This window comes from Rhinolophus hipposideros (genome assembly GCF_964194185.1).
Source record: "Rhinolophus hipposideros genome assembly, chromosome: 25".
Lineage (NCBI taxonomy): Eukaryota > Metazoa > Chordata > Mammalia > Chiroptera > Rhinolophidae > Rhinolophus > Rhinolophus hipposideros.
This window is the reverse complement of record NC_138071.1, coordinates 28795871-28818674: the sequence shown is the minus strand read 5'-3', so window position 1 is coordinate 28818674 and position 22804 is coordinate 28795871. Positions and strand designations below refer to the sequence as shown.

The window sequence follows — 22804 nt, the reverse complement described above, 5'->3', positions numbered from 1 at the left end:
AAGCTCACAGAGCCAAGGGCCCTCAAGCTGGCTGTTACATTTTGCAGGCTTGTACATCCTTGTAAATCACACACACACACACACACACACACACACACACACACACAAACACAGGACGCAGTGAGGTGACTAAAGTCTCCAAGCTCAGAGGAGGAGCCCGGCCAGCTGCCCTGAGCCCCCAGGTGGGTGTGCTCCAGGGGAGAGGGAGACCCATGGAGGGGGTGCTCCTCTGGGGTTCGGGGGCCTCTGCAGAGCTGGGGTTGAGACCTCTGAGCCGGGCTGCGGCCAGCTGGTGCTGGCACCTTTAGGGAGTCCCGGAGGCGAGGAAAACCACAGCCGCTACTGGGATCACCTGTTGTGCCCAGGTGAGGTCCAGGCTGCCTGCCGCACTCTCGGCGTGGTCTCGCTGCCGTGCAGAGCAGGGCACCGAGCTCTGCCAGCAGCACGTGTGCAGAGCGAACGGGAATTCAGAGAAGCTGGTTATGAGGCACGGGGAGGAACTCCAGCCCAGCGTCTCCTAGAAGATGGGAAGGCGGCGCGACACACACACCTGCTGAACGTGGTAATCGCAGGCGGCTTCCCTTCTTGGCACCAGTGGGCGGGCATTTTACTGACACGCTCTACAGGAGCATAACTACAGGGCATGGGGAGCTCTTCCTGGCGACCCCACAGGCAGCGCTTGCAGACATTGCCACGCCCTCCCTCAGCACTCTGCCTAGTGAGGGGGTTTCTGACACCTGGCACAGGTAGAGGGGCCGATGCCTGTAACAGTCACCTTCCGGTTATGGAGAATGTTAATCGCTTATCTGATACAAGCAACCAAGAGGGAATGTGTTTCACAAATATTTGAATTGCACCCTGGACACCCAAGCTCAACCACCATTTTCCTCTTGTAATATTTCTTGTAATATGTCACAAACAGCTTTTGGTATTGAAATGAGGCAAAATAATAATTCATTAATTGCCACTTTTCCCTCCTTGTAGCAGTGTTTCTTGCTCTAGGTAAGTGTAGAGGGTGTTTATATAATGTATATTTTAAGTGATATCTGGGAAGTGCTAAGTACGTGTGGAGTGAAAGCAGTCATGGGGTTTATACATCTCATGAAAAGATTAATAATAACCTCAGTAGGAGATTGAAATTAATATTAGAACAACATCTTTCTCCAACAAGGTGTTCAGAATGCTGGGGGACTCAGGAATATTTGAAGCCACGAGGTGCATATGGGATAGCTGCCAAAAGCTTCACTTTATAGAAAAGTTTGAAGAAAATAAACCTTTTTTTTTTTTAACAGTAAGACAAACACTGAAATCATGGAGTAGAAAGAAAAATTTCATGTGGACTTTCAGATAGAATAGACTTTAATTTTTTTACCCTTGGATTCTGATGTCCTGTTGCTATAATCCCCGTGTCTGAGTGTTTTGTTCTCTGCTGTGAGCCTCGTCAAAGCGTGGAAGTACTTCCCTTATTATAACACTAAATTGTGGTGGCATTTGGTGGTCTCTCTTCCTCCAAGAAACACTGGGGAAGGTAATGTAACAGTGAACAGTGTGTATTTTAAAAACTTGTGCATTTAACACTTCAAGTGATAGAGACAGAAAGAAGAAATATCTAAGGCTGTTGCCAAGTAAACCCTCAAATAAGTTTGCTCCAGGAGCTGAGAGGCCTGCATTTTGCACTGTCAATCATGACGTCACAACTGGGTAACATGTCCTCCTCTGCTCACCGTCTTTGAATAAAGACCACTTTTGCAGTAAATGCGAGACTAAACTTCAAACCAAGACCACACATTTGCGCAGATTTCCTACTTTTGAAATCTTGATCGACATAATTTATTACATACAAAAGAATACATATATGTAATCATCTGTATTATAATGATTCAAAGATTATTATGATACCTAATTTTTGAATTCATGCTTTCAAGGTATTGGGGACATAGCAGAACCAGAGACAACTCTACTGCCCAAGGTCCTTTTAAAGTTTTGTACAATTGCCTGGGTTTTATATCATCATATAAACCCTACATCGTCACTTAGTTGTGTTGCCCCACTTAGGTGTCACTTAGGTGTCATTTTGTAGAGGACTGAGGCCACATTTCATCACATTTCCACCTTTCTCCTTAGTTACCAGTGTTGGTCTCCTAGCAGGCATTCACATACCAATAAAAAATGGCAATTAGCAAGTTAATCAACTGTCCTCTTAACGTGCACATGTTTGGTGAATGTGACTTCCTAGTCCTCGGTTATGAAACTACATTTGAGAAGCCAAAAGCTTCATGACAATTGATTTGCTCTAATCTTATGATCCAAGGATACACATTTGAATAAAGTCCATACAAATGAAACCCATAGCAAATAAGCTGGTTTGACAGAGTCTACGAAACTAGTCAATTTTTTTCCCTATGGTTTGTGAACAGTTGCTTCAAAATTGAAGGAGGTATTTGATTTGACTTTTAGCTCCTTTTCCAAGTTGATGGGCTACCAATTGGAACATTTGGCTCCTCTGTGGTTGTGTGTGTGTGTGTGTTTGCCAGAAACAAAACCGTAGAGCCAATATTCATTGGTCTTACAGATGCAGCTATGTACTGTAATATGTTTAGAGAACACGTTTTGTGGCCAAATATTGTGACATACATGATAAACATTAGAGTAAACTTACCACGACCCAAACAACAGAATATTTGAAATGGGGATTCTTGGAATGCTTGGAATCATGGTTTCCTACTTCCCAGGTGTCCCCGTTACAACTTCTTATTTACTTTTTGAAATTCATTTCAACCTGCCCATATTGTTGCGTGTCCTCCCTCTCATCTGCCTTGTCTGACTTCTCAAGGACAAGGACGATAACCATGCTGGCGTGGATCCTGGAGAGGAAAGGGCGCTAGCTGGGCCAAGTCGGTGGCTGGTCGGTCGGTGCAGAGGGAGAAACAGCAGATAAATTAGGCCACGCCCCCCAGTCTGCTCCTGGAGACTCACGTTCCTGCCGAGGAGTGAGGAAGTGACACTCTCTTCCTTGTGAAGATGACCCTGGAGAACGCGAGGGTCTCTCTTCCAGGCAGTGCTGGGTGGCGCTGGGGACACGCGTGGGATTGGGAATTGCACTGAGTTGTGGGAACAGCTCCTTCTTACCCCGAGGCCTCAGACTCAGTGTTGCCTAGAAAAGAAGTTCTTGAAGGCGCTGTTGTAGTTCTTGTTGAAAGCCGTGTAGATGAGGGGGTTAAAGAAGGAGTTGGAGTAGCCCAGCCACAGGAAGATGCTCTTCCAGATGGTGGGGAGGTCGCAGGAGCAGAGGGGCCTGACGAGCTCCGTGGTGAAGAAGGGCGTCCAGCAGAGTACAAACACCCCGATGAGGATGCCCACCATCAGGGCGGCTTTCTGGTCCTTCTGCTCCCTCCAGGTGTCCCCTTCTGTCTGGAAGGTGACAGTGGCGTGGCGGGTCGTGAACGCCGTCTGGGGCTGCTGAGCAGAGGCCTTCAGCTGGAAAAGGTAAGCAGGAGCTTCATGAAGAGGCACTGTCCCTGTCCTGAACTCCACAGGAATTGTCTATGGCCCAGGTGACACCCATGTGAGCAGAGGTGCACCCTTCTGGTTGGCATGAGTGTCGCTAGACGGCCATTCCCCCTACTACTCTAGAGCCACAGCTCCTTCAGCCTAAAATTTCAGTTGTCTGAAAAGGAAACAAGCAAATTGACTTGTGATAAGTTAAAAAGACTTAAAAACAGAGCAAATAATTTCTTTTAAAAAAATCAATTATGCCAGAGGGTGAAAGAAGATAATGAAAGACACATTTGTGGCTACGTAGTATATATTAAAAGGTGTGAGGGAAAGTAAATTTTATTTAGTAGAAAAATTCAAGCAGTGAAAATCTTTAATGACCCTCGATGCCGTGTGTCGCTGGTATGTCCAGATTACTCTCAGAAGAATACCTCACCTCCTCAGTTTCTGTAACACACCTGGAAATGCAGCAGGTGGGATCTGCTTCCAGGTAAAAGGTACCCGCTCTTACACATGATCAGATCAGCTGATCTGTATGTGAGAATATCCACACTGCTTACAACTCAAGACATTACTAGAGAAATAGCAACAGTCCTTGTGGAGAAAAGACATGACAGTCAGAAAGATTAAGTGGAGTAGAATGCATAAGAATGCACATTTATTCTGCCTCTGTTATCTAGAATCTGCCTTTTTGTACAAAGATGAAAATTCTGGGCCGTGTTCTAGATGGGTCAACACGACCACATGGCACCTATCAAAGAAACATGGCCTACGACGTCCACCTCTTCCCTCAGTGATCAAGGCCTCCTTGCCTCAGGGAAATTACAGGCATCCATTGAATTAGTCAACACATCTTTCGAACTTACATTAGGCCTTAAAGCTCTGTGTTACTATACGTAGTGATTCCTGAGTGGGAACCAAAACCACCTGGCATTTTTCTACTGGTTGATTAATTGTGACTCATTGCCACTTCCTCCTTCTCCAATCACACCACTGGTTGGAGACTTATAATGCAGCACTGTATCCTCCTTTGCCACTGGAAAAAAAATCTCACGATTGTGTTTCCATAATGGAAGTGTCTTTGTCCCACACAGAACTTGGAGACTCTAGTACCAAATCCTAACTTACTATGGTTTGGGGATTATATTAAAAATAAAAGGGACAATACCGGATTTGATATATAGTAAGGAGTTCAGTCTCTCTCCTAAAATCTAATTTTTTTTAACAGAAAGCCAACTTGTTGAACGACTCAGTGTGGCCCTGGCTACAGCATATAAAATTGGTAAAATAGAAGACAGGCTTATCAAGGAATAATTAGCATGTTTTAGAATCATTCACTTCTTTAACCTGCTGTAGAGACATCTACAGGCATTCTTTAAAAATAAACAAGTGTGAATGACTCGGTGCCTTGCTGCTGTCTGAACTGCTCCTAAACTGAGGCTCTTCAGAGAAAGTCCAGAAGCAGAAGCATGGATATTGACTTCTTAAACCAAGAACTTTGGAAGAAGCAGATGGCCCCACGAGAAGGTGACTGACTGGACAGTACTGGGAGACGGCATGCCCACAGCTTCCCTGAAGTTGCTCACGTCTCTGGCACAGCCCCTGGCTTCTTCATCCTGTGTTGAATGTCAATCCAGAACCAGGATTTGTGGTTCAGTAGGACCATTAGTCAGGGCCTTCCGAGGACTAACTCTCCAATACCCTCCTTACAAAGAGTACAGAGAGATGAAGCTCTTTCAGGGGAAGATCCCTTAGAATAGTAACTGTCCGTAGGGGGTAGGCAACTTGAGGTTTTCATGAAAAGAAAAAGAAAAAAATGGATGACAGTAAATTATACAGCCTAAGCTCTCAGGGCACAACAAACCAGTTTCAATATCTCAACCCAAGGAGTCCTGGCTACTGGATTTTGCTTTGGCCAATGCAGGGGGGAGGGAGCTACCCCATAGCTAACATGCCATGCTGCCCTGCCTTCACTACAGAGGAGGTAAAAGCATCTCTTTTTAAGCCAAAAGAAAAGGCCACCTCACTATCTCAGGGAATGTTTGGGACTTGCTTTCTTGAACAGCATAGGAAAATCCCAAGTCCTGACTTGCAGACCTTCCAGACTCTTCTTATCATGCTTCTAGTGATGCTGGTCTGACTCTGACGTGTTCAAGGTCTGTGGCCCACAGCCTTGTGCTTCCACACAGCACCGTCCTGACCAACGATTTAAAATCCTGTTGGTCGAGGTACAATCTGAACATCAGCTCTCCACACGGAAACCTCATCTTCAAGGAGAAACAACAGCACTGGTGGACATCGGGACATCGGGCCCGTGCTCAGTGGTCTCTCTTGAAGCTTTGGCGGAGTGAGTCCAAAGAGTGAGCTCCAGAGGTGAATGTCCACACAGCCTCAGGGTAAGACCGAGAGTTCTGTGGCCCAGAGCCAGTCGGAAACTGACGCTGCCAATCAACGACCATTCACCTCGATGGCCTCGCTTTTGCAGGCCAACCTGTCAGAGTCACCCCCTCACTGCTGAAAGCCAGGCAACCAGGCATGGACTCACTGCAATCAACTCTCAGCAGGAGGAACAACCAACCAACACAGCTGCTCATAAGGTGATGTAATCCATTTACACCTTGGAAAGCCCACCAATCCCTGAACTCCACACGTCCCCAAAATACCACTTAGGGCGAGCCCCCCCCCCCCCCCCCCGCTCTGCTCAGAGAGAGTGTGCCAACACGCATAGCTCTCCCGTAGCCCCGTAAGCAATGGGCTCTGCTGTCTTTTCAGCCTAGATCTTTAGCAGTGATTGCATCACCCTTGGGCAAGGGCGAGGCCTGGCTCTCTCATGGTGCCACTTCCCACCTCAGTGTCTGACATGGGTTAGGCTTTCAGTGCACGTTTGAAGAAAACTCATCAGATGAAGACGCACGGAAGAAGTGTTTTGTTTCCCTAGGTAACACAGCTAATTGCTGGTAAAACTGCGTTCGGAAGCTGTGGCCCCTGCTACCATGGAGAAATCAGGAGAGCTGGGTAAAAATGAACCCTTCACAGTCATGTGAGGACAGAGGCATGCTGTGCAGGTGCTGGCACCACTTAGAGACCTTGCAAAGCCAAGGGACTCGTTTTTGAAAATTTTCCGGCAGAGAAAGAGAAAAGGTGAACCAGTGCTGTAATATACATAAAAGCACAAAGATGTCACCATGATTTGCCCCTGCTGTCCCCGAAGGATGCAGTGGGAGACCCTTCCCTCTTGCGGTAAGCCCTCAGAGACAGACTGGCACCTGCTTGTCCCTTTCAAGGTGTTTGGTACTGACTGGAGGCTGTGTTTACCTGGGTTGGCATCTGGCAGAAGAGGGTCCGTGTTAGAAGGGCCCTTGATGACAGCTGTCCTCTTGTTCCTGACCTGGAATTGGGGCAGGAGGTCACACACACAAGAGCTCCCAGTGGTCTGGGATCTAAAAGTCTGGGTTTCCCGAATCTGGCACTACTGGAGTTTTGGTCTGAACTATTCTTTTTTGTTGGGAGCTGCCCTGTGCTCTGTGCAAAGTTCAGCAGCACCCTCTACACACTGGATGCCGCTAGCACCCTCCCCCCAAATCTTGACAATCAGAAAAGTCTGCAGACATTCCCAATGTCCCCTGGGGGGGGGGTGTTGCAAAATCACCTCGGGTTGAGACTATTCTAGATTAAAGGACAGGTACCTGTGACCCTCTTTTCCTTTTTTCTTCCAGAATGATGCTCTTTCCTCCCTCACCTACCTATACCTCTGGTTGCTCTGAGTGTGATTGACTGATTATCAGTGGAATTCGCTCCTGACAAGCAGAGGACAGAGATCACTGCTTCATAGACGAAAGTCTTCACGGTAAAGGTAATGTCTTCCTCATTCTTTTACCCCCTTGCACCAAATCCACACTGTGTGCTCAATATGCTTAACTGAATTGACCTTGATGCCCCCCAGCCAACAGAAGATGGGGGCTATGGAGATTTCTGATCTCAGTTAAACAGGTGAATTAGGTTCAAGGGACCATTCCTGGCAGTGCGTTTGGGGGGAGCAGCCCTCATCCAATGGATCCAGTTCTCATACAGTTCCCGAATCTTGAACCATGGGGTCAGATTATTAAGAGTTAACAACAAGCAGGAAAGTGTGGGTGGAGAGGAGATGAGAAAAGAGCCCTCACTGTCGCTGTACCAGTCGTCATGCATTAAATGCCTCTTGGAAAGAGCCGGGGGACTGCCTGCCTGCCTCAGATTTTTAATTTCCTCCTGTAGCTTTGCTCGTGGTCAGGAAGCGAACAAGTGGCCCTCAGCTGCACATGCCAGCACGTCGCCCAAGGCAGTGGGAGCAGACAGCTAACGCAGGCTCTGAGACGGCTGTAAACAGCACCTTTAATCACACATCAGGAAGGGAGGCTGCTGCAGAGTGGCAGTTAGTCATCCAGGAGATACCATAGTTTGCAAAATTAGTTGCTTTAATTTGCAAAGAAAAAAAAATAGACTGCATTGAAACCCATGCATTGCCTGACGCGTGGCAGTCTTCCTGCCCAGTCAGATACCATCTGTCCCTTCCCTCTGCTGGGACACCCCCACTCTAAGTGCGGGAAGCTGTACATCGTCTGGTACAGCCCCAGACACCGACTTCTTCAGACGTTCTAAATTTCTGAGCCAAATGGGGCCCTGCAGAATTACGCAGTGCACACCCCTCGTTGTACATTTAAGGAAGGAATCCATCGGAGGTGGTAAAGGACAGTGTCAGCTCTGCGGTGCCGAGCACGACAGAGCACAGTCAGTCTCTGACGCTTTCTCTTGCTCTTCCAGCCAACCCTCTTCCCTTCTCCTCACCCCCCAAGCCCCCCAAACCTTAGACATCCTGAAGTTCCACTTTGTACCCACTCGGGGAGAGGTGAGCTGGGGATCAAGCCTGTGCAGGCGTTTCTAAGGCTCATGGTGACACCCACCTGCACAGCTTCCTGCCCGGGGGAGACGCTGTTGGTCTTCCGGGCGCCCACGCGCAGCCTGGCGGCCTTGTAGATCCTGCAGTACACGAAGAGCACCACGCAGAGCGGCAGGTAGAAGGCGCCCACGGTGGAGAACACGGCGTAGGAGGGCGCCCGGCTCACCTGGCACTCCGCGCTGCCCTCCGAGTAGGGTTCGCCCCAGGCGAAGAGCAGCGGGCCCAGCGCGATGAGCGCGGACAGCGCCCAGGTGAGCGCGATCAGGACGACGGCGGCGCGCCTGCGGGCTCGCAGCGTGGACTGCACGTGGCGGCTGATGGACCAGTAGCGGTCCAGCGCGATGGCCGTCACGTTCCAGATGCTGGCGGTGCAGCACAGCACGTCGCACGCCACCCACAGCTGGCACAGCCGCCGGCCCAGCTGCCAGCGGCGCCCGGACAGCTCGTGCACCAGGCCCAGTGGCATGACCAGGGCGGCCACCAGCACGTCCGCCACGGCCATGGACGCCACCAGGTTGTGCGGGACGCGGTGGAAGGTGCGCACGCGGAGGATGGTGGCCAGCACCAGCAGGTTCCAGGCCAACGTCGCCGCCACCAGGCCGCCCAGCAGGGTCAGGACGAGCACGCGGAAGACGGAGAGGGGCGGCGAGCTGGGGCGCGGGTCCTCGGCGCCCAGGCTGCGGTTGGTGTCCGAAGGGGACGCGCTGGAGAGGGACACGTAGGTTAGGTTCCCAGGCAGGTCCATGTCGGGTCGGGACAGCGCCCCGGGCGCGTGCAGAAGGGGCCCCCCCGGGTTTGCAACCTCAGGCCGGGGGCGGGGGTGCGGGGGCGCCTGCGGAGCGGAGCGGAGCGCGCCCCGACCTCCTGCCAAGGCGCGCGGCGCGCACGGCCTGGCGAGGAGCAGGCGTCGGGCTGCCCGCCGCGTCAGGGCCGAGCCCCCCAGAGGCTGGGGACGCGGGGCCCGGGGGCTGCGCCTCGGCCGGCGCAGCAGGCTGGTCGCCCAGGGCCGCGCGTCCTCCGGGTCGGGAGAGGCCGGTGCCCCGGGCAGGGCGGGTGCCCGGCGGAAAGCGGTGCGTCACGGCCGCCCCGCGCCAGGCAGCCTCGGCTGCGCGCTTTCGGGACCTGCCTCCCGCGCTTCACGCCCTCCGCACCCCATCCGGGGCTGCGGCTGCAGAGGGGAAGCCCGGCGCCCACCGGACCGCCCTTCCCGGACCGGGTGCTGCCTGCGTGAGACGTCAGCTGATGGAGGCGCCTTCCCGCCTCCGGCCCGAGCGCGCGGCGCTGTCCGTGGTGCTGCCGCCTCCGGCCGAGCGCGCGGCGCTGTCCGTGGTGCTGCCGCCGCCGCCTGACATGAGCTCCCCGCGGGGCCCAAGTCTACGGGGAACTTTTCCTGCCACCCCACCCACGAGCTGCTAGAGGTGGATTGGATGCCTGGAGCGAGTCCTCAGGTGCTTGCCTTTCGTACCTGTGTTCCAGGTCTAGGGTCTAAGATGATATCGCTGGCCTTTCCTCTCCGGCAGGTTTCAGTCCATCATCGTCTCCTTCTTACGCAACCCCCAGCGCTCCCCTTAAAAGGTTGTTTACCTTTAAGGAGAAAAGACAACAGAGCAGATACTGCTGGTCCTAGAGACGCCTGAGGTGTTGGAGCTAAAACGCTGAATCCATTTTCCATTTCCTTGGAATCACAGAGAAGATGCATGGACTCTTCAGTGGGTTTACTGGAAATTTGCGTCCAGTGAAGGAAAAAGCTGGATACGAGTTGTCACAAAAGCTCCATCTTACTTAAAAGAACGGGGAGGATCATTTAACTCTTTCCCCACCCACATCCCATAACCATAGACACATCCACACAATTGAGAAAATACCAAAAGCTCCTACCTGGTTACGATTTAAAGCACTTCACAAATAGAAACCTGATAGAGCAGGATAAAATAAATTGGAACAAGGAAAGTGAGATGACATACAGGAAAATACGATGGCCTTAAGCAATTCTGAAGTGCCTGCAATGGGTGTTGTGAAATCCTGTACACTCACAAGTGGCTGGCCACAGATTTGGCCAGAAGCCTTTCAGCTATTTGAAAATGAGAAAAAACACTTTCTTGCAAGACTCAGTTTCTAAAGGAGTAAAAAGAATACACTGAGAAGAGAGAAACTCCTGCACTGGGACCCAGACAAGAGGACACTTGTAGGAAATGATGAAGAGAACATTATTCATTAACTGAAAGATTATTCACTGAGCTGCATCACCAAATATCCCTTAGAAACAGCAGATGGTGCAGAGCTACTGTGTGCGGCTCCTGCCAAGGGGAAGACTTGTGTTTATTTAGAGCACATCATCTTCTCAGGGTCATGGAACCTACGAGAATGAGGTGTAAACTGTGCAACCTGTTCTTTGAAAACAGTGCTCTGAGCAGCTCCACAGGGGTCCACGAGCTGCAGGAATGGATGAGCTGAGGCCTTGAGGTTGGTAGCTCTCAATACAGACCCTCAAAGGTACACGGGCTTGCGATTGTGTTCCCCACCATCCCTGCAAGGGGCAGCTGTCTGTACTGGTAGTTAAGTGAGCAGCTGTCTAATAAGGGAATGAGCCAGGGACCACGGAAGATACTATGTGAAAATGGGAGTGTCTCAAAGTTAAGAAGTAAGGAGAGTGCCCTAACAAAGAAGAGACCCAATGGAGTAGTTCCAGAAGAACCAAAATCTGTTGAGAAATTTTGGTTTATCGCATATAGACACAAAGGACAAAAATCAGAACCTTCTAGCTTTGTCTCTTACAGCATGGCCATAATTTTATCTTAAAAAATGTAAACAAGTTTAAAATTTCCATGTGCCATAAAGCATCTCTGAAATGCCAGCTTTGAGGAATGCAGTTTCTTGGTTTACCCCTTATGGGCTGAGTTGTGTCCCCCGACTCTGTTGAAATCCACATATTGAAGCCCACACCCCCAATACCCCAGAATGTGGTTGTATTTGGAGACAGGGCCTTTACAGAGATGATAGTAGTAAAATCAAGTGAGTTGAACTAACAGGTTTTTTTTTTTTGAAACACCATTTTTACTTGAAAGAACTACCGACAGATAAACTATCATTATTCAGTTTTAGGTGTTTGGCAGATATTTTCTCAAGATAAATAACATGAGTCTTCACTTCAAGGAAAACAGCTGACTGACAGTATTTGTTGCCCATAATAAAATTTGAGCTTTCAAGTGAAAACTGGAATTTTGGAAAACTCATATCTGCCACTGTGAACCTGACAGCTTCCCAATACTTGAAGACCTTTCCGATGAGATTGGTGGTGATGATAACAAATGTTAGTTTTGATATTGTGTAACGAAATGTGTCAACATTTGGAAGATCTAGATAATTCAGTGAGCCAATATTATTGAAATGACCACGGCATGGTGCTACAGAATTGCAGAGGGATAAAAGATCTGTTTCAAAAGCAAAACATGCCAATGGATTTTAACTCAACAGAGCACAAAAAGTGCATTATATGATTTAAGATTCCACATTGCAACAAAACCTTGGAGAAACTACCACTTACTGAGTTTGATTTGCCATCCCAGCCAGATGTCCATAATTACCTGAAAAGACTATTCAAATACTCGTCCACTTGTCAGATGTATATTTCTGTGAGGCTGGATTTTCTTCATAAACTTAAACCAAATATAACATATCACAACAGATAGAATGAAGGAACAGACATGAGATTCCAGCTGTCTTGAAGAGATTTGCAAAAATGCCACTCAACAATTTTTTTGAAAACTTATTTTTCATAAAGACATCACTTATGTAAACATTGATGGGTTGATTCTTTTATTTTTAGTGGATTAATACAGAAATGTTTTAAATTTCTCCATTTAATTTATATTCCAGTATACATACATAGATAACACCCATGTAAACAAAATCTCGTTGGGATACTCAATAATTTTGAAGATCATAAAGGAGTCCTGAGACCAAAATGTTTAAAAACAGTTGTAGAGCTTCATCGGAACACCACACTGGGCTGTTGTGTCATTGCAGATATTCATAGAACTGGATGAGCCAATGTGCTAGAGTCCAGGGGCTCCAAAGGGTGGGAGATAAGTCCTATAAAGATTCAGTACTTCTGTGGTCTGCGGCATGCCCGGACATTCCTTCCAATGTGAAAGAAAAATTATTGCCCTGGGGACTGCCCGCCCCTAAAAAGGAAGCATAATGCTTGGCAGTTATTTCAAACGCCATAGACAGCATATCCCACACTTGAGAACACTGCTCTGAGACATATATTTGGTGACATGAAAAGGCTGCCAGCTTGGTTGGGGCTCAGAGCAGGAAAGGGTCCTGGTGTCCGGGAAGGCAGCCCTTCTGCTTGGCACTTGGCAGATCTCGTGGTATTAGATGTGCCTGTAAAGGGAGAAGACTCCATATATTTCACGGCGAACACCTGTGGAAGAGTCACAGTAAAGACTCCTGTGTTCTGGCACAAAGGCGTGCCATCTGCACAGAGAGCACCGCGCCATGGAAAAGCAGCATGTGACGTGCTGGGGCTGCAATGCCAGTGGTACATGCGAGCCTGACACGTAGGTGGTGGAGGGAGCTGCACCGCCACCATCTGGATTCCTGAGGCCCACCCACGACGTTGGCTCTCGTGGGGAGAAGCAAATCCCCAGCAGCAAGCTAGCATCCGACGGAGGTAGTCCACAGCAGGCCGGGAGCAAGGAAGCTGCACAGCAGGTAGCCTGGAGCACCATCCCTTGGCTCACAGCTGTGGCTGCATGAAGAGCTGACAAGAGACAAGAAAAGCTGGGGGTGGCCCGCGATGGATCCACCCGGTGTGTCGGTGCAAGCCAGAGCAAAGCTGCGTCTGGTCCCCGCTCTGGGGTGGCCTAGAAGGGCAGGCCCTGGGTGGTCATCACCTACGGGCCGTAAGAGAAATGGCCCAAAGTAGGGCAAAATAAAGGCCCATGAACAGTGTCTTCAAGGCTGAAGGTGGAAGACTGGGAAGAAGGAGGTCTGTGAAGGAGGCGTGTGGATGAAGGGCATATGCATAAAATAGCTTTTAAAAGAATGACTTTTCATGTCCTCAGAGAACATCCACATCGAATAGGAGACTGGTGACGCAATGGCTCAGCCAGTGGGTGACAGTGGCCTGTGTCATGGCTGCCGTAGAGCGGGACAGCAGTTGCGTGTGTGGTTGGGACAGCACAGGTTCCCTCTCATTTGCTCCATTGTCTCTAGTTTGATGGGTGAGGACTAGTAACATGCAAAACTGGTGCAAAATGGAGGAATGAGCGAGCCAATACACTGCTGCTAGTAATGAGAACTGCTGGTGGAAATAAAAGACAATTTGCAGGGGAAGTAATCTAGCAGGGTCTATTACAGTTAACACTGTGCCCGATCCGGGATTCAGCAATCCTCTGAGGACCGGAACTCGATCTGACAGAAACAAAAGTGCCTGGGATTCCCTGCAGCACAAAGCTGTTGGTTGCAGTGTTGTTTGTGGAGGCGGAAAACTAGAGGCATTCGTGCGAGTGGGCACACAGGTTACAGTTCCCTGAGTTGTGGCAGAGCCAGGATATGGAATATATGTGTGTTTTTGAGTTAGATAAATGCACACTGATGTGGGGGTATGACACGATACATTAAGTAGACTAGCTGCAGAACACATTTTTAAAATAAGAAGGGACAGAGAGTTCATGGTTACATTTTGCACATCTGCATAAGTAGAGACACTTGTTTGTTGTTGTTGTCTCAAGAATCCATTTCTCTTCCTAAGAGAAAACATCAGTTATTTAGGGGTAATTGTCCTCTTCCACTGTGGGTGGTTCAGGAGACAAGAAAGTGAGACTCCAGTTTATGCTACACATGTGCAGACTCCAAGCCTCTCTTACCCCCGTGGTACAATGCAAGGATTGGCCTTGACCTCCAGTGACTTTGAACCTGAGAGAAAGGTGCAGCTGTGGAAGAAATGGCTGTATTTTATGTGCCACAGTGGTTGGCGCTGCCTGGATGCAGCGGGACCCACCCCCGTAACCTACGGAGAGCTGGTTTTATTCCCGCCCGTTTCCACGCCTGCATCTCTGGTCTTGCATTTTATGGCTAGATTCCATGACGGCAGCATTTGAAACCCCCATGCCTTACAGCCTTTTCTGACTCACACGCCACCTCCTTTGTGGTCACTTGGGATTCAGGCTAAGACAGAGTTTGGACTTGATAAGGTGGGAATGCATAAAAGCATACGCTTATTCAAAAGCTTTTTGGGAGACTCCATAAAGAGACATTGAATCTATAAGGGAGAGAGGAATAACTGATAGGTTCCTGAGGGTGTAGGCAGATGGGATGAGAGTTAACGCTTTAGAGAGTCTTCTAGAAGGACAGTTTCTCTGTTGCACCTGGAGAGGAGGCCAGGAAGTGCGTGTGCAGGTGAGTTTGTGCACCACCGGTCCTGAACCTAGGTTTCATCAGAGAATCAGAGCAACCAGAAGGTATAGAAGGTGTTTATTATAGCGACCAAACCTTATACGGTGTGGGAGCTGATGAAATAGTCTAGAGGAGACAGTTGTTTCTGTTTCTGGGGCTGGTATCTGAAGTCAGAAGGGTGAGCATTCAGGAAGGGAAGGCGGCAGTGAAGGGGAGGCAGGGGTAGTTTGGAACAGACGTGGCTCAGCTGGACGTTCCTCAGCTCCTCACTGCAGGGTGGCCTCAAGGACACGCTGCAGGACTTAAACAGGCCCTGGCCCAGGAAGTGGAGAAGCTGCAGGAGGACCCAGCAGGTGCTGGAAGAGCTGTAGGCCCAGCCACTGCCGTGCTGGAGACCCAGCCGACAAGCTAGGGTGTGCGTGAGCTGGAACAGTGCCTTGTGCCCATGCCAGACTCGGGGCATAAGAAGAAAATGCCTTCAGCAAATATCTCTCGTGACCTGTGCTAACCCCAAACAATGTATGAAAGAGAATTCTGGGAAATGTAGTTCCTGCTTAGCTAAACGACAAAACACAGTCCACCGCAGTTCACCTCTTGCCGACTTGGCACACCGAGACACCGCGTTCAGTCACACGAAACTTCCAGGGAAAGACAGCAGCAAAGTGGGCTTCCAGCATCTCAAAACAGAGCCATTATCCTTCATGCCACTGAAAACAAGCTGATCTTCTCCCCAGATTTGAATACAAAGACACTTGACTTAATTTTAGATGATAATGATTCCCTTCTAATCGAGTCACATCTCACCTTTGATCTCCTGGAAACTAGACACTGAGACATGAGGTTAATGACTACGTATCTCAGGTTAGGTAGTAGGAGGACGGAAGGGAAAGAGGAAAAAATGGCTGTGGATGAAAGAGTGGCCACAGCTTAACCCTGACAAGCTCAGGACACTGAAAATAACCACCTGGGATGGCGTAAGCATAAAAATTCCTAACTAAGGTGGGCCATGGTGGGAAGGCACAGCTTTAGCCTGAAGCTTCCTTGACAAAGGTCAGTCTTTACCTTAAGTGAGCCTGTCTATTGTCTTTTTGCATCTAGGTTAACATGCCCTTTTTCCAGATCAGAGCAGGAAACTATAGAATTCCTCATTATTACTCTTGTCACCTGACTACCATCTCTATGTGCGGTAAAAAGGGAACTATTAACTATCCTGTACCCACCTATGTAGAAGAAGTACCTGTCTCTCCAATTTATTTATATCTAATCCCAGAGATTTCCCTGTTCTGCTTTCTCCGACCTCCTTATCTCCCACCATGGATTTCATGTAACCCTCCTTTGATTTTACGTATAAAATAAGCTCCAAACCACCATTTTGCAGAGCATTTTCTGAATCTGTTGAGATTTTTTGCTTCTCGGCAATTGTCGTCAGTTTGGCTCAAATAAAATCTTATAAGCTTTCTCTTAGGCTGGATGTTTTTTCGTCGACACAGCTAACACATACACAAATATATTCGTGTCAAAATAAGGACGAACTACACATAGCTGTTAGTCTTGTTTCTGCAACTGGCCACGTGGTCACAGCTGGAATCCGCGAGTACTTCCTTCCACTATTCATTCCGTAATTCCTTTGTCCTTGGAAAGCACTTTGGTAAGCCATGGGTTGTAGTTTTCCACTGGCTTTGATCACGGGGCGGGAGTACCAAGCGTCCCCTGCAGTTCAGATACCTGTAAGCAGCAGGTGGCCCAAAATTGTCACTGGATGGAATCCGAGAAAAACAGGTCTAGGAATTTGGTGCAAAATAATAGAGGCCCATAAGGAAACATGATAAGGGGCAGTGCAAATAAGCAAGAATTTTTTTTTTTTGCCAATAAAATGATTAACATAACAAAGTATTTTATTATTATGAACCAAATCATTATTGCAAGATGCGAGGTGAAAATAGACCTGTATCCACGTCAAATTCTCATGATTTAAACCTTCTGTTAGTGCGTTTTACTTTACCAACTTCAACTTCTCCAAGTCTCCTATCTTAGCACTAAAGAAATGAAAAGGATGAGTAATACTGAGTCAGGCAAGACTGAAGAGAGGACCAGAAAGAGAGTAAGGGGGGAAAAGCTGGGAAGAAAGTACAGAGAAAGGGGAAAAGGGAAATCTTGACATGGATCAGCTCAAGTCCCTGACAAAGGCTCTCACTTTTATTTGCAGCGTTGAATCCTCATTTAGCACTAAGAAGGCTGGCATTAATAACTTTATATCTGAAAACACCTCGTTCAGGATATAAGCAACTGTTCCGAGGATGGCTTCCAGGCAAGGACTGCCCAGGATAACATACTGTGGGAAACTGGCAAACCTCAACGGGCTGGTTTTCATCTATGCTCGTCTCCAATGAGTATGTAAATACCTCTGCTATAGAAAGTCTAGGTAAGCTTTTCTCCAATTCTCATGAACATGTTGTAGGTCAATGGAGCGAAACGTGTGAACTCCGAAGCCTAAAGGAGAAGTTCAGTTTCCGTGATGTTACTACGTATGCGTCCTGCGATACGGTGAACGGAATATGGAACTTGATCCTGTCTAGCTGCCCACTCCTCTGATTTTCTTTAATGCTTCTGTGAAGCTTCTCAGTGCTGCTGCATGTAGGCAAATAGACTGAGGAAATGCTCCCACTTGGAAACCTGTCAGAACTGTCCAGAACACTATGAAATCATTTAATCCCTGAAACGGGGGCCTGGGCAAAGTGTTCTAAAAGTAAGTTGCTTTGGCGCTCACTGAGGTTGCTCTGTGCTTTTCCAAGTTTTGTTTTCCTTCCTCTCCACAGGCATGGAGCAGACTCTTGCTTCTGCACCAATGAGTGAGAAACCCACGAGCGAGATGAACACGTAGCCTCCACATTCCCCACCGGTAAGCCTTGTACCACTGCCCTTGTCTTTCTAAGGGGCAGTGTTTTTCAGTTAAGAAAATGAACTGCTTTATACTGAGGAAGGAATTCCCTGTGAACCCTCCTCAGGAAATAAGAGTATATAGTGTTAGAATGTCCATGCAGTTGTTGTTTTTTCATAAACGGAGAGTGACCCTCTTTTAGGTTTACAGCCCCTCAATTTGTTCTAAGCTTAAAAGCTCAAAACTCTTGTTCGTGTTAGGCCAAAATAAAAGGGATTCTAACTCATGTAAGGAACCACACACTTAATTTTGAGACCATTTCCTGCTGTGAACAAATGTTCATAAAAAAGGATATTGCATGTTGAAATGCCTGTCTTTTTCTCAGAGTAAAAGTGGTTTTATTAATGTCTTGAGAAAATGTCCCTAAAATCCCTGTATTTACCTTCCTAGACACTCGTTTTCAGTTCGTTTAGATTAGCCCTGGTCATTGTTTCCATGAGTGCCACCCCACAACAGGCATTGGTGTTTGATACACTCTGAACGCCTTTCACTAAGACTTTATTCATTTTCACCTGCGCCCCGCTAATGAGCTTCAAATTAAACAGCTCCATCAAGGCTCGGCAGCTGGCAGTTTGCCCCACTGAGCATCACAAACTGAGAAATGATTATTTGGGGAGGCTTCATAATTATACTCGATGAAAATGTTGGCAGCCAGGAGATACAGATTTTCCAAGAGTTGAGAGAAAATTTAATGAAAGTGCCACAAATATATTACTTAGGATGATTGTTTGCACTTAATATGAGGCCTTTTCCTCTCTGGATTTCACAGTCTGGACTAATTAATTAGCCCTAATTCCCCCATTCCCCTGATGGTCAAGCGTTTAGACAGACCTCCTGAGATGGGAGCTATCACAGCGAAGTAGAAAGGGGGCCGGCGGGGCTCAGGAGACGGAGAGTTAGCTAACACCTGTTGGGGGGATGTCTGGCTGCTTCCACTTGCAAGTCTGGGAGCATGGAGGCACCAGGCAGCAAACCAGGGACTGCAGGCTACACCTGGCCTGTGCGTGGAAACCGAGTTCTGCTGGAACACAGCTCCGCTTTCGGTGTCCGAGTTGCCGTTATGCTGTGGCTGCTGTCACGCTGCAGTGGCAGGTGAGAAGTCAAAGCTGAGACTTTCGGGGCTGTGACACCTGAAATCTTTTCTATCTGGCCCTTTGCTGACCTGCGCCTAACTTCTCTGAACCTGTCCCCCCATCGGTAAAGTGAAACGCCAGAGTCAATGTAACAGCAACTTCCCCGAAGAGGTAAGGTTTACCTTTGCACGGGGCTGACCGTCTCGAGGGTGCCTTGGCCCTGAGGTGGAAACTCCCTAGCACTGATGGGCTCCTCAGACAGTCATTCCTCCATCAGCCATGTGACATCGGGCAGCACACTGACAGCGGGGGGAACACACGCTGAGGAAAATAAGGCCTGTTTCAGTTAGTAGTGGAGGGATCCCGTGGCGGTGGGTGTGAAATGGCCAGGCATTTGAAAATAAAGGCTTCCTGGTATTTTAAATGTTAAGTACTGAGAGGAAGGCAAACTCCCACACTGTAGGTTCCCTGCAGCCCTGTTTGCCCTCCTTGCTCCACAAAAGGTGTCACGGAGGCGTCACACCAGCCACTGTACTGGGCTGAGAGGAACTCTCACACTTGGTTGACTCCTGCCAAAGAGTATCCAGTTACATAGTGTATTTATAACCATACATGGAATGGACCAAGGACATCTACCTGAAGGCATCAGAGAGGCTTCATGCCATGGGCACGTGGACATGGCCACCGGCATGTGAGTGGAGAGCGTCGTCTCAGACGGAGGGACTCACAGTCTATCTGAAGCCATGGAGGTGAGAAGGGCCTTGACATGTCTGAAGAAAGTCAAGTAGTCCAGTTTGGTGGCAGGAGAGCATGAGTGAGGGGAGTGGCAGGAGGAAAGCTGGGCACTCCGTCAGGTTCTGGGCCACACAGGTGTGGTGCGTGGCCGCGAGAAAGAGGGGTCATGGAGATCACAGACGGCAGGCCAATTGTACCGAACTAAGCTCCGAAAGCAGCGAGAGCTTCTGGAAGCCTGGGGACTTGGGCAGTAAGCATTGTCTGGCTCGTACTTTCCTGAGGACTGTGGAACTAACAGTTGTACTTTTTCTGCTATAAACTGAATGGGAGCCGATACTCTCCAAATGGAATCAAATGGAAGACCAGCTTCTTCTGTCACAGTTTCGGCCCATACTGATAGGCGTTCATAACATAATAGGCAGACTCTATGAGGAGTGTAGGTGGTTATTGTTTCTTCATATATAACTTTTCCCTGAGTGTCTTCAGTTTCTCTGCGTGTGTCTCCCACGGCTTCTCCCGCATCAGCTCCCTCTGGGTGGGGTCTACTCGTAGCCCTGCCACGGGCCACGGTCATCCCAGGCCCAGGAATGACCTCAGGCTGCTTGTCACATTATCTTCAGAGCCCTCTCAAGACTCACCTCCACAGAGACCCCCAGGGAAATGCTGCTGAATCCCACCCCAGTGCCCGTGGTATCGCCCCGCTTTGAATTCCTTTACCTGTTCCACCCACTTGTCAGTCACTGCGCTACTAACAGGCTGGACTCAGTCACTTCACGGGTGTGTCTTGACTGCGAAGCAAGACCTGTGTGCCACGAAGCTAAGAGCTCAATAAATGTCTGTCCAACTAAAGTGAATCTCCTGTGATCAGACCACTTCGTTTCACTAAGTACGTTCAGTTTGGGTTTAACATCCTACCACCACCCGAGCTTTGCTCACAGCGCCTCTCAGTGGCTCTGGGTTCCTCCTGGGCCGTAGCAGTGCTGTGGCCAAGTGGCATGCACAGACAGGAGAGGTGACAGCTGTGTCCTGTGGCTGTCAGTCTCCCCCCTGCAGAGGACTGATTGTCAAATCTACATTAGAAGGAACTTCAAGAAGGGGAAAGAGACAAACTTACCATTTGGTAGATACAGCCTCCTTTTTGTTCTCTAAAAGGTAATCATTTAATCTTGTCTGTGTATCACCGCATTAAAATAGCAATTCAATTGTTTATATACATTTGTTTATGGAGCTATTCCATAGATATTTGTTGAATCTGGGGTTATTGGCTTCACATGGAAAGGACTAATAGTGTTCTTAAAAAGAAATCGGGCGTTTATTGTAAGCCTGTAATGGACGTGCTGAATACCTTCCGTTCATCTTTCTCCCACCCTCAGACCTCTACCCACCTCATCAACCCCAGGCCGCTGACCTGACTGCATATATAAATAGAGCCCCTTGTACTCTGGCTTTCAATTGGATGCAGTGAATAGGGAACTTCAGCAGAAAGCTGGAGGGGAGAGAGGGGGTCAGGGTGTTTATCTCCCACGTTCCTACTCAGGTTGCCTTGAGCTGTTCTCTGCAGCTCCCCCTCCTTCCAGCTTCTGGTCATCTTTCCTTCCTCTCGTCCCTCTGGACCTGGCTGCTTCTCCATCATTGCACCTGGCCGCACCTTTGTAAGTAGTATCCCTTCACAAGTCAGCTTTCTCAGATGGTCCTGAGCTGAATGTGCAGCTTCTGTTGCCACCCTAACAGAGTGGCCATGAAAACCCGATAAGCACTTTTCTTTAAAATAAAATATTACGTCTGCCCTCAAAAAAGTAGTAGCTATGTGGACACACAAGCCTAATACTGGTGGCATTAATCCTAAATGCAACAGAGATGTAGAGAGGAGGTCCCTGTGTGTCGGATATGGAGATTCTGGAGTCCCAGCTGTTGAATTTGAGGCCAGAATAATCCCGTAGCTGTGGGAATAAGAGAAAAACAGCTTGCTCGCTACTTCAAGTGTAGGACTTTGTGACAGGCTGGCTATGGGATCAACTGTTGATTCCTTTATGGCCTCTGAAATGTGTGGAAATAACGTCATCGTTAGGAAGTGTACTGACCTTTGATGTAAAACATCAGGCAGCATTTGCATTCAAGGAATTGGAACGGTTGATTACAGTTAAACGCTCACATTTGGGGGAAGAAATTGTGCCCTGTCAGCTTCTGCGAGGGCTTTATACTGCCCTGCTCAGATGGCTACACTTTCTGTCAGTGTTCACCAGGTACAGGAAGCTCATCCTGAAGCAAGAGCCCTGCAATTTGGCAGGTTCCTTACACCCCAGGGCGACCCACCGTCCTGTGGGGGATCCAGTGTCCATCACAGAGCTCTTTGGCAAAGTGATTCTTGGTGCTGGCTTTCGGAATCCGTGTTAGCTCCTCTCCCAGTGGACCCACAGATGGGCCCTGGCCGGTGCCCAGGCCTCATCAATTGCACTTGCTGTGAGAACAGCGTACAAAGAATGGACAGTCCGGGAACTTCCATGGGACACCTGCTTAGATATTTTTAAGCTTAGGAACTCCATCCCTGGGGCACTGAGAACAATCTTGTTCTTCATTGTTGTTACTCTGTGGCTTTTCCTAGAGGGTGCAAATGTATATCCAGAGATGACGTGGACAGGCAAGACAGTTGAGGATCGTACAGAGATGTGGGCTTCTTTGCACACTATAGCCTTACTTTTCTCTCAGGCAGTTCACAAACTAATGAACGAAGACCTTACGGTAGGACCTGGTTCTGTACTCAGCACACTGAGCAGATTCTAAGCCTTGCCCACCCCTAGCTTCCTGAGCTGCTATAATTTAGGTCTATTTCCATCTCTAAGATGTTGTGAGTCAATATTACTTCTTTTCTAGAATACACTGAGAACGAGAAGACTGAGGTCCTGAGAATTTAGTGCCTTCTCGTGATCACAGTTACTAGCAGAACTTGCATTAAATCCATCATTTTGAACTTACTCTAATTCCCTTTTTTTTAAAAAAATAAAAGGAACAAAGTACAATTTCACATATTATTGAAGTAAAAAAAAAAGTAAATGTTCTAATATTTATGGTATGGAAAATATAACTTTGCATAGGTTGAAAACATCCCTGATATATATCTTTGTAACTAATATGTGTTTCTCTTTTGGAATTGGTTGAACACAAAGAGATGGTTGTTAGATCTAAATTCAGAACTTCCTGATTTTAATGTCTTGTGTCAGTTTT

At 48.3% G+C, this 22804-nt stretch overlaps 1 protein-coding gene across 3 annotated transcripts; it reads right to left on the bottom strand.

The window, feature by feature from the left end:
* Window positions 1–1473: 1473 nt before the first annotated feature.
* Window positions 1474–17027, bottom strand: HTR5A (5-hydroxytryptamine receptor 5A). Of its 3 annotated transcripts, none has more exons than XM_081038653.1 (3): window positions 9897–17027; window positions 8436–9135; window positions 1474–3477 (listed from the first exon to the last, which is right to left on the bottom strand). In XM_081038653.1, exons 2-3 carry the CDS (start codon window positions 8931–8933, stop codon window positions 3145–3147), a joined length of 831 nt encoding a protein of 276 aa, XP_080894779.1. In that variant the 5' UTR covers window positions 8934–9135; window positions 9897–17027; the 3' UTR covers window positions 1474–3144. The 3 variants fall into 3 exon arrangements, with proteins under 3 accessions (XP_080894779.1, XP_080894777.1, XP_080894778.1); XM_081038652.1 differs by lacking the exon at window positions 1474–3477 and adding an exon at window positions 6237–6883; XM_081038651.1 differs by lacking the exon at window positions 9897–17027 and having other exon boundaries at window positions 8436–9721.
* Between the last annotated feature and the right edge of the window lie 5777 nt (window positions 17028–22804).

Bases quoted from the DNA above. Each gene is read 5' to 3' on its own strand.
- HTR5A (XM_081038651.1), bottom strand. From the start codon at position 9,176: ATGGACCTGCCTGGGAACCTAACCTACGTGTCCCTCTCCAGCGCGTCC. The intron at 3,478-8,435 runs GTGGGTGTCACC...TACCTTTTCCAG, and splicing joins CCGGGCAGGAAGCTGTGCAG to CTGAAGGCCTCTGCTCAGCA.